General features: G+C 43.9%; 1 protein-coding gene across 3 annotated transcripts in view; it reads right to left on the bottom strand.

The window, feature by feature from the left end:
* Positions 1-3711: 3711 nt before the first annotated feature.
* Positions 3712-12301, bottom strand: part of kifc3 (kinesin family member C3) — a 203991-nt gene continuing 195401 nt past the window's right edge. The window contains exons 21-22 of one of the 3 annotated variants that reach the window (XM_034182872.1): positions 8004-8050; positions 3712-4338 (exon numbers count right to left, since the gene is read on the bottom strand). In XM_034182872.1, coding sequence (XP_034038763.1) covers positions 4330-4338; positions 8004-8050 — 56 coding nt within the window. In that variant the 3' untranslated portion in view covers positions 3712-4329. The remainder of the gene's footprint in view (positions 4339-8003; positions 8051-12301) is intronic. The other 2 variants (XM_034182888.1, XM_034182880.1) reach the window with 2 other exon arrangements.

Genomic DNA, 12301 nt, shown 5'->3' with positions numbered 1-12301 from the left:
AGTATACGTTCATGTTTATTAAACACAACATACGTGGAGGGAAAAAAGTATACGTTCATGTTTATTAAACACAACATACGTGGAGGGAAAAAAGTATACGTTCACGTACAAAACTGGAAAACTCAGTAATACATCTCCCCCGCATTTATTCATTCATTCATTCATTCATTCATACGGTTTATTTCAGTATTCAGCTGTAAAAGTGTAGGAACAATCTCCCCTCTGGGCAGTTCCAGCTGTTTCACCCGGCACGCCATCACATCCACAAACAGAGTGTATAATGTAAGCAGGTGCAGCGGATTACACCGTGTAAAATCGTCGGTGGTCAAAACAGAGATTTTCAGTAATACGTTGTACAGAGATTTTTCAGATGAATGGAGAGCCGCGTTATAGATATGTTCTGTCCAGACTCCGGGCCCGGGGCAACGTCTGATAACGTCGAAGACCCTCTCCATAACGCATGAAGGCGGGGTGTCTGGGGTCTCCAGCCTGCAAATGACTACCCGCTCCAGCTTATACGAGAGTTCACGTATAATATAAACTTCCTGCAGGCTTTGAAAGAGACTCATCACACAATTACCCATGACTGTAAACAATATAATGATGATATTAAAAAAACAAAAAAAAAAATGCAGGTTTTTTTTTTTTCAGCCGTCGGGGTTTAGACGGCTACCATCCCCTCCAGGTCGAGATCGGTGTCTTCACCGAAACGTGTAGAGTTTGTTGATCTTTGCTTCAAAATTATCAGTGTATTTCAGCTCAGTGAGGATGTTTTCTACCGCCCCCTGGACCCTCGCCGCCGATGGGTTGAGGAAGCGCTGGGCTAGGAGTTTTACCACAGCCGGAATATAGATTGGTCTCCAGAGTCTCACCATTAATCTCTCAAAATGTCCGGTAAAGAAATATTCATTTAACGGGTCCAGGCACTCGTGCTGTCGCTGGCTGGGGTGATCGATCTCACACCCGTAACAGAGTTTTTGTCTAACTTTTGATCACAGCCAAAAGTAAGTGGGCCACGCCGACTTTCACTGTTTTCAGGAATTCCTCTGACAGGAACCCGTCTGGCCGGTCTGATGCGTAAGATGTGGCGTATTTCTCAGCCCGCTCGAGGTCTTGTACCTCCCCTGGACTCGCAGCCTCCGTGACAGTGGGAAGAGAGCCCACGCCTCCCGGGCTAGAAAGCGCCTGAGAAGGATGGATCTCACCCCAGACCGGTTCGAGCTGAACTCCCCACGGGGTCTCGTACCCGCCGCGGGTCCGTGAAGCCTTCTGGCGCCGGTCCTGGTTCACGACCGGCTCGGCGGATCTCATCCAGGCCTGCCCCGGGGATGGCGGGTCTCTTCCACAGGCGAGTGCCCAGTCGCAAGTGATGTCATCGGCCAGTGCGATGGGGGAGGTTGAGGAGCTCATGCTGGTCCATCATCCGATGCTTAAATGAGATGTGGTCTGGTGGTTTTTTTTATAGAAATCCCCGTGCATGCAGGGGAGGAGCTACAGCAGAGTTTTTTTCTTTTTTTTTTTTTTTTTTTTTTTTTTAAGTAAAAAGAGGCGCCAAATTTTTTCGGACTTCGATCACGTCCCTCCAGGCCAGACACCTTGTAAAAAGGCCCGTAATCCTCTCGTTGCAGGTGTTGAACAACTCGTCCCAGCTCTCAGCCGCGGCTGTGACAGATCTGACGCGGCCGCTGGCACTAACTCTCTCCAATTTAATTTCACCCTCAGAGTCAGCGTCAGGAGGTCCCCGCTGAAATATCACCCTATAGCGCGGCCCCTGGGGGCTGAGCCAGGTGAGTTGGAAGTGAGTTTTCCTCTTTTCCGGCGTCTGATCTCCTGGAGGCTCAGGGTTGACCGTGTCACGAATCATCGACCCTGCAGCTGCGGAGAACACTCCCCAGTCGGCGGAAGTAAGCGCCACCCGCGGGGTTCCTCGAGTGGCAGTCTCACCCTCAGCCAGAGTGAAGAAACTTACTTGAGCGAAATACGGATCGAACGTGTAAGTTAACCGTTCGGGCCCCTCCAGGCCGTACGTCAAATCTTCCTCCGGTATCAGCTGACTCAAGCGGCTGACGTACATCCTCGCTTTTTTTTGGAGTGAGTGAGCCCTCTGTCATCATGGTGATGTTCACGGGCATCTCACAGATGTAACGGAGGATCGGAATTCGTCTCGGCATGGTGGATGCTGTATGTCACTCTGTCATCGAAAAGGGGATTTTTAAACCCTGTCTTCGGCCCGCGGGGCTTAATTCAACAGATGAATAAAAACACCATCTGGCGTGATTGAGAAGAAACAGTTTTTTCCACCTTCATCACCTCGGGCGGCATCTCCGATCAGCGGGTGTCCTGCAGCCCCTGATCGACCGGGTAATATCTTAAAAGAAACTGCATCTATCATGACTAAGAATAAGCTTTGTTTTTCCGTCTTCAAACAAGCCCAGCGAACGACCCCGTCATCAGGAAATCGGATGTAATAAAACATTCAAGCTTCAACCAAAGATTCAAGCTTCTCTACTATGTTATAAAAGACCATCCAGCGTGACACCCCCGCTGCGCAGGTCTCTCTCTCACACACACACACACACACACACACACACACACACACACACACACACACACACACACACACACACACACACACACACAGCTAGCGTCTGCAACAGGTATTACAGCCGTGGGGTCATGTTTGCGTGAGGAGCTCTATGCGTGGGTATTTGACCGTATTGCTGCAAAGACTTACAGCCGTTACAGCCGAGAGACGGTTATTTTTAACCCTTCTTTAATTTAAGAATTAAAAAACAGAAAAGGAGACGCATTAATTTAAGAATAAAAAAATATTAAAGGGGTATTAAAATATTCGTGTTTAATCACTAAATTGAAGAAAACCTCCCAACCCTAACCCTAACCCTAACCATAACACTAACCCGGCTTGGAGGCGGAGCTTGGGGCGGAGTTAGGGATGGAGCTTGGGGCCAGGGGCGGGGCTAGGGGCGGGGCATAGTGATGTAGTCGATTCTGATTGGCTGACAGGGCCATAAATCACTTTTTGACATAAGGTCGCGCAGTTTACTCTCTTGCATGAATTAGCTTTTCAGCATCACTCTGAGACAAGACCTTTCTAATTTTAGAGATATTGCGTAAATGCAAAAAAGCAGTCCTACATATTTGTTTAATATGCGCTTTGAATGACATATTCTGATCAAAAATGACTCCAAGATTTCTCACAGTATTACTAGAGGTCAGGGTAATGCCATCCAGAGTAAGGATCTGGTTAGACACCATGTTTCTAAGATTTGTGGGGCCAAGTACAATAACTTCAGTTTTATCTGAGTTTAAAAGCAGGATTAAATTTTCAGAATTAAAGCACTAATGTGCTGGGAGGGGCTTTGCACTTTTTAACCTCATTTAAAATCAAACCACCAGAAACGACCAGTTTTAACTTCTGTCAGGCTCTGAACAAACCTCACACAGGCCATGCCTCCTGAGGTCAGTGCCGCTCGTTTGTGACGCTGCAGAATCGCCAGAAAACAAAACACACAATCACAACTTGACTTGTTTATTTAAAAAAAGAAAAAGAAAAAACAAACAAACAAAAAAAAAACAAATTGTGAGCATTTCTGCTCAAAACAAAAGCTTTTATCCTTCATCCTACCGGCACGTTATGAGGTCAAAGGTCACCTGTGGCAATTGTGTGACAGCAGGAAGTTCAGTCAAAAGAAAAATAAAACTTTGAAGCTCCGCCCACACAGCATAAAGAAACATCAAGAAGAAACACTGAAGCACGACAGTTGTAAAGACACAGTGTTCGTATTGCTCTCGTTCTGATTGGACAACCAGCATCACAAGGCTGCTGATTGGACAGCAGCTACATCATTAAAAGGTCTATTTAAAAATTAGCCCCCCCCCCCCCCAAAAAAAAAGATTAAATAAATTCAGAATTAAATAATTAATTCTGATAAATCTCATTATTTTGAATCTAAACAGTTCAAAATAAATATAAATATTAGAAACATATTGTGAATATATTACTGGTAATTTGGGATTGTGGGTTAGAAAATAATCTGCAAGTTTAAAGTAAAACTTCAGTAAAATTAAATAAATACTGCGAGTAAATGTTGCAATTTTCAGGGTTCACTCCTGATAGGTGGAGCTTAATACTCCTGTTTTTTGATCGTTCATTCAGAGATCAAGTTTGACCTCCATCTTTGACATCCGTCATCCCGGCCTCTAGAAGTCCCATCAGTCTTTGCTCCTTGTTGTAAAACATTTCAGGGTGGCCATGTCCCAGCATGCCACAGGGCACTGCTCCACCCCCTCAGGCTCAGGTGGTCATCTTCAACCGTCCTACGAGGAACAGCAGAGTATCAGTGCACAGTCACATGACCCGTCAAATACCAAGTCCAACACAAGGCCCAAACCACTCTTCACCACATGGTGGCGCTGCTGCATTTTACTTTCCAAACAGCAGCAAAGGAAGTTCATCATTTTCTGAGAACTTTTAACAAAAACATTTTTGTGGACATCAATCCACAATCCTCAGTTCATCAGCACGTTAAACTCTGGAGCAGCGAGACAAGCGAGGACGCAGACAAACTGAAGTCACGAGGAAAAGACGTCAGTGGACCAAACCGTCATTCGTCCTCTGCAACGAGATGTACTGCAAACCCGCAGAAGAGGGCGCTGTTACTGACATTAAAGATTTGAACTTCATGTTCATCATTGCAACCCCAATTCCAATGACGTTGGGACGTTGTGTGAAATGTACATAAAAACAGAATACAATGATTTTCAAATCCTCTTCAACCTATATTCAATTGAATACACCACAAAGACAAGATATTTAATGTTCAAACTGATACACTTTATTGTTTTTGTCCAAATATTTGCTCATTTTGAAATGGATGCCTGCAACACGTTTCAAAAAAACTGGGACAGTGGTATGTTTACCACTGTGTTACATCACCTTTCCTTCTAACAACACTCTAAGGTGAGTGTCATGATTGGGTATAAAAGGAGCATCCCCAAAAGTCTCAGCTGTTCACAAGCAAAGATGGGGTGAGGATCACCACTTTGTGAACAACTGCGTGAAAAAATAGTCCAACAGTTTAAGAACAATGTTTCTCAATGTTCAATTGCAAGGAATTTAGGGATTCCATCATCTACAGTCCATAATATAATCAGAAGATTCAGAGACTCTGGAGAACTTTCTACACGTAAGCAGCAAGGCCGAAAACCAACACTGAATGCCTGTGACCTTCGATCCCTCAGGCAGCACTGCATTAAAAACTGACATCATTGTGTAAAGGATTTTACCGCGTGGGCTCAGGAACACTTCAAAAAACCATTGTCAGTTAACACAGTTTGTCGCTACATCTACAAGTGCAAGTTAAAACTCTACCATGTAAAGTGAAAGCCAAACATCAACAACATCCAGAAACACCGCCGCCTTCTCTGGACCCGAGCTCATTTGAAATGGACAGACACAAAGTGGAAAAGTGTGCTGTGGTCTGATGAGTCCACATTTCAAATTGTTTTTGGAAATCATGGACGTCGTGTCCTCTGGACAAAAGAGGAAAAAAACCATCCAGATTGTTACCAGCGCAAAGTTCAAAAGCCAGCATCTGTGATGGTATGGGAGTGTGTTAGTGCCCACGTCATGGACAACTTACACATCTGTGATGGTATGGGGGTGTGTTAGTGCCCACGTCATGGACAACTTACACATCTGTGATGGTATGGGGGTGTGTTAGTGCCCACGTCATGGACAACTTACACATCTGTGATGGTATGGGGGTGTGTTAGTGCCCACGTCATGGACAACTTACACATCTGTGATGGTATGGGGGTGTGTTAGTGCCCACGTCATGGACAACTTGCACATCTGTGATGGTATGGGGGTGTGTTAGTGCCCACGTCATGGACAACTTGCACATCTGTGATGGTATGGGGGTGTGTTAGTGCCCACGTCATGGACAACTTGCACATCTGTGATGGTATGAGGGTGTGTTAGTGCCCACGTCATGGACAACTTGCACATCTGTGATGGTATGGGGGTGTGTTAGTGCCCACGTCATGGACAACTTGCACATCTGTGATGGTATGGGGGTGTGTTAGTGCCCACGTCATGGACAACTTGCACATCTGTGATGGTATGGGGGTGTGTTAGTGCCCACGTCATGGACAACTTGCACATCTGTGATGGTATGGGGGTGTGTTAGTGCCCACGTCATGGACAACTTACACAACTGTGATGGTATGGAGGTGTGTTAGTGCCCATGTCATGGACAACTTACACATCTGTGATGGCACCATCAATGCTGAAAGGTACATCCAGGTTTTGGAGCAACACATGCTGTCATCCAAGCAACGTCTTTTTCAGGGACGTCCCTGCTTACTTCAGCAAGACAATGCCGAGACACATTCTGCACGTGTTCCAACAGCGTGACTGTAGTAAAAGAGTGCGGGTACTAGACTGGCCTGCCTGCAGTCCAGACCTGTCGCCTGTTGAAAATGTGTGGCGCATCATGAAGCGCAAAAATACGACAACGGAGACCCCGGACTGTTGAAAAACTGAAGTCGTACATCAAGCAAGAATGGGAAAGAATTCCACCTACAAAGCTTCAACAATTAGTGTCCTCAGTTCCCAAATGCTTATTGAGTGTTGTTAGAAGGAAAGGTGATGTAACACAGAGGGAAACATACCACTGTCCCAGCTTTTTAGAAACCTGTTGCAGGCATCCATTTAAAAATGAGCAAATATTTGCACAAAAACAATAAAGTTTATCAGTTTGAACATTAAACATTATATATATATATATATATATATATATATATATATATAATTTTATTATTATATTATATATAAATATAAAAATTGTAAAAGGTGCATTATGTAGAGTTCAGTGACATCTACTGGTAAGGTTTCAGATGCAACCCAGCCAATACTTTACACCCCGATTCCACAGGACACCGTTCTAATACGATCCAGAAAAAACAAACAACAACAACAACAACAAAAAGAGATGAAAGTGCTTACTCCGGTTTGCCTCCCATCAGGCTGGCTTATAAAGTGCAGACCTGGCAACCCACTTGAAAAAGCGGGTCCTTGGCCAGAACTGCAACATACACTTCTGCTTCAAGTTTTTTTTACTCAGATGGAGCACAATCAGGTTTCAAATGGTACTCACAAGGACGACCCCATTTAAAGACGTTCGAGCCTGAGTGGAGCCGTTAAGACAACGAGCACCCGGATGGTACACGTTACCGTGCACGACTCTCGTTTGGAGAATCAGGATGAAAATTTTGAACAGCTTGAAATTTCACCCCAATTTTGAAACTGGTGCCGATGATGGGCGTAACTACCGCGGAGACCAAGTTTGCTCAAGATTGAGAAAGAATGAATGGAGACGTTACTGTTTCGCTGTTCAGCATGAAACAGGAAGGAACGGCCCTCTGTGGAACGGCTCATTAACCCTCACACATGTGTTGAGGCTAGCTTGCCTGTTATTGCCAGTATTTGCTAACATAGCTAAAGGCACTGGCGAGCTAACAGCTTATGATCATAACTTCAGGTCCATCAGCTACACGACTGTCTTCTTCATTTGTGTTATGTCTCTATTTCAGCGTTGCAAAAATGCTAACTCTTGAGTGTGCGCACGTGTGAGGGTGGCATGCAAAACCTCAGCACTAGATATTGATGAAAACTACGTAATGCACCTTTAATGTGAGCACTGCTTTGCACGTCCGTGGAGGTTTTCTGAAAACAGATCATGAGGCGTTTAACTTATTGTTTCCTTGTGACTTGACCTCATTTGTCAAAAGAAGCTGATGAGAACATTGGGTGATGTGGGCTCCCGAGGGGCCCCTGGAGCTTGCGGGTGCACAGAGACAAGCTGGTATAGGACTAAAGATGCGTGTGTGCAGGGTCCAGTAGGCCACATGTTGGGCACCATGCCATGCTAAGCGCCTTCATGCTAAGCAAGACATTAATCAGCATAAACCCCACCTACCTGCCCACCATCCCCCACCAGCGGACTCGCTCTGTCTACGAGTCTGTCTGCAAACCAACCAGTCAGACCACAGAGTGAGAGACAGAAGAACCCGGCCTGTCCCTGCCAGCCACCATCCACCTCTGGGTCCCCGGCCCACGGCATTCTAAAATAATGAGTCCGCTGAGAGTTGCTGCGGGTAGTCAAGCTAAATGTGTAAAGCTGCAAATGATCATTTACACGTCAGAATAAAAATTTTTTTTAGCAGTCAGTGGAAATTCAGATGTGAACGTTTATGAATTCAAAGTAATTTGCTAAATGTTAGCAAATGTGTGTGTGTGTGTGTGGGGGGGGGGGGGCTCAATTATCTATGGCCACAAGACACTGGAATAAAAAGAAGGAATAATGTTAATACGACCGCACTTTTTTGCATTTTGTGGGCCAGCCGGAGGACAACAAGGAGGATGGCTAGGCTAAGGTAAGGCTAACTATAATGTTTAAAACTGTATACCGCATTTTCTGGAGTACAAGTCACACCTGCCTCCCTTCATTGGCTTCCTGTTAATGCTAGAATAGAATTTAAAATTCTTCTTCTTACTTATAAGGTTTTGAATAATCAGGTCCCATCTTATCTTAGGGACCTCATAGTACCATATTACCCCATTAGAGCGCTTCGCTCTCAGACTGCGGGCTTACTTGTAGTTCCTAGGGTTTGTAAGAGTAGAATGGGAGGCAGAGCCTTCAGCTTTCAGGCTCCTCTCCTGTGGAACCAGCTCCCAATTCAGATCAGGGAGACAGATACCCTCTCTACTTTTAAGATTAGGCTTAAAACTTTCCTTTTCGCTAAGGCTTATAGTTAGGGCTGGATCGGGTGACCCTGGACCATCCCTTGGTTATGTTGCTTTAGACGTAGACTGTGTTTCATAATTATTGTATGGCCTTGCCTTGCAATGTGGAGCGCCTTGGGGCAACTGTTTGTTGTGATTTGGCGCTATACAAGAAAAAAGTTGATTGATTGATTGATTGACCTGTCACAAAACGCGTCTTGAAGAGGAAACAAAAAAGCCCATATATTCTTAAAAATTTAATTTAACCAGGTTAGTCCCACTGAGATCAAGATCTCTTTTGTATGGGAGACCTGGACAATTATAAAGTTTCCAATCAACCTAAACTGCATGTCTTTAAATGTGGGAGGAACTGGAGCACCTGAAGGAAACCCACACAAACACGGGTCGAACATGCAAACTCCACAAAGAAAGGTCACAGGTGGGAACTGATCCCATGACCTTCTTGCTGTGAAGCAACAGTGCTAACCACTAAGCCACCGTGCTGCATAGATAAGTTGCATCAGACTATAAGTGGCACCTTATTCTGTGCTTTGAGCTCTTTAATTTGGGTTTTTGTATATCGTTGTAGTGTATTTATTTATTACTGGCATTCATTCTTTTATTATTGGAGTTTAGTTTGTTTAGTGCTTTGATTCTTGGGAAAGTTCTACAACCCCAATTCCAATGAAGTTGGAACGTTGTGTGAAATGTAAATAAAAACAAAATACAATTATTTGCAAATCCTCTTCATCCTATATTCAATTGAATACACCACAAAGACAAGATATTTAATGTTCAAACTGATAAAATTTATTGTTTTGTGCAAATATTTTCTCATTTTGAAATGGATGCCTACAACACGTGTCAAAAAAGCTGGGACGGGGCAACAAAAGACTGGGAAAGTTGATGACTGCTCAAAGAACACCTGTATGGAAACAGGTGAGTGTCATGATTGGGTATAAAAGGCGCATCCACAAAAGGCTCAGCCGTTCACAAGCAAAGATGGGGTGAGGATCACCACTTTGTGAACAACTGCATGAAAAAATAGTCCAACAGTTTAAGAGCAATGTTTCTCAACGTTCAACTGCAAGGAATTTAGGGATTCCATCATCTACAGTCCATAATATAATCAGAAGATTCAGAGAATCTGGAGAACTTTCTACACATAAGCGGCAAGGCTGAAAACCAACATTGAATGCCCGTGACCTTCGATCCCTCAGGCGGCACTGCATTAAAAACCAACATCATTGTGTAAAGGATCTTACCGCGTGGGCTCAGGAACACTTCAGAAAACCATTGTCAGTTAACACAGTTCGTCGCTACATCTACAAGTGCAAGTTAAAACTCTACCATGCAAAGTGAAAGTCAAACATCAACAACATCCAGAAACGCCGCCGCCTTCTCTGGGCCCGAGCTCATTTGAAATGGACAGACACAAAGTGGAAAAGTGTGCTGTGGTCTGATGAGTCCACATTTCAAATTGTTTTTGGAAATCATCAACATCGTGTCCTCTGGACAAAAGAGGAAAAAGACCATCCAGATTGCTACCAGTGCAAAGTTCAAAAGCCAGCATCTGTGATGGTATGGGGATGTGTTAGTGCCCATGGCATGGACAACTTACACATCTGTGATGGTATGGGGATGTGTTAGTGCCCATGGCATGGACAACTTACACATCTGTGATGGTATGGGGGTGTGTTAGTGCCCATGGCATGGACAACTTACACATCTGTGATGGCACCATCAATGCTGAAAGGTACATCCAGGTTTTGGAGCAACACATGCTGCCATCCAAGCAACGTCTTTTTCAGGGATGTCCCTGCTTATTTCAGCAAGACAATGCCAAGACACATTCTGCACGTGTTACAACAGCGTGACTTTGTAGTAAAAGAGTGCGGGTACTAGACTGGCCTGCCTGCAGTCCAGACCTGTCGCCTGTTGAAAATGTGTGGCGCATCATGAAGCCCAAAAATACGACAACAGAGACCCCGGACTGTTGAAAAACTGAAGTCGTACATCAAGCAAGAATGGGAAAGAATTCCACCTACAAAGCTTCAACAATTAGTGTCCTCAGTTCCCAAACGCTTGAGTGTTGTTAGAAGGAAAGGTGATGTAACACAGTGGGAAACATACCACTGTCCCAGCTTTTTAGAAACCTGTTGCAGGCATCCATTTCAAAATGAGCAAATATTTGCACTAAAACAATAAAGTTTATCAGTTTGAACATTAAATATCTTGTCTTTGTCGTGTATTCAATTGAATATAGGTTGAAGAGGATTTGATAATCATTGTATTCTGTTTTATTGACATTTTACACAACGTCCCAACTTCATTGGAATTGGGGTTGTACATAAATAGTTATTATAATTATGATTATTAGTATCACCAGAGGATACGTTGCAGGGCCTCCCAAACTAATAATAAAAACTGACATACTTCGGAAAATATTGTACTCATTTAAAAGAAAGTATTTGCATTTAGTGAGATCAACATGCACACATTTAGTTCAGCTTCAGCATTTTCATCTGTTCAGTGATATCAAGAACCAGTGATAAGTTCTTTTTTCTGTTAGCCCATTAGCATCTGTTGGCTAATGTGGTATTTACATTCAATTAAATAGACTGGATCTGTGGCACTATATAAATGACAATAAATTCATTCTGTTTATTTCTGTTCTTGTTGCATGAACAAGTTGCACCATGTTTGAAAAATAAATGAAATAAATTGTCCCATAAATAAAATAAATTGTTTTAGTCTTTATGATCCAACTGTTTGCCGTTTGACTCAGATTAGCCCCTTAAAACGGAGCGCAGCATGCGCGCTGACACCTTGAGAACCAAATGCAACGTGAAAAAGTGTTTTTGGAAGATGAACCTTTTTTTTTTCCAGTGAAAACAGACGATGCGTCAGGTCGCATCTTTGTGGAACTTTCTTACATCGCATCTGGGTCCAAAGAGCGACGCCCCCACATGGGCAGCCGACTAACAGCCCATTGTGGTTACATGGTTCCATGTCACTGAACTCCACAATATACCTGTAGACGCTGTCAGTTCACAGACGGGTCGTTCCTTCAAGTGTATAATATTGGACAGCACAGTGCCTTAGTGGTTAGCACTGCTGCCTCACAACAAGGTCATAGGATCAATTCCCACCTGTGGCCTTTCTGTGCGGAGTTTGCATGTTCTCCCTGTGTTCTCCTGGTTTCCTCCCACATTCAAAGACATGCAGGGTGGACAAGAGACTTTATAAATGTCCAGGTCTTACTCGTAAAATAGATTGCGATCTCAAAAGGGACTAACCCGGTTAAATAAAGGTTAAATTAAAGGTCATATCAACACCGTCATTGAAAAACTACACACCAGATCCTGAATCATTACTTGAGCTCCTTAACGTGTTCGAGTCCTGATAAAAAGGAAATTATTTACACTGCATCTGAAAACCGCCCAACAGATTCAGGATCTTAAAAGTGACATAACCTCAGGTCAGTCCACC

Source organism: Thalassophryne amazonica, chromosome 2 (genome assembly GCF_902500255.1).
Source record: "Thalassophryne amazonica chromosome 2, fThaAma1.1, whole genome shotgun sequence".
Lineage (NCBI taxonomy): Eukaryota > Metazoa > Chordata > Actinopteri > Batrachoidiformes > Batrachoididae > Thalassophryne > Thalassophryne amazonica.
Note: the sequence above shows the minus strand (reverse complement) of the source record. Positions and strands in the feature narration are given on the sequence as shown.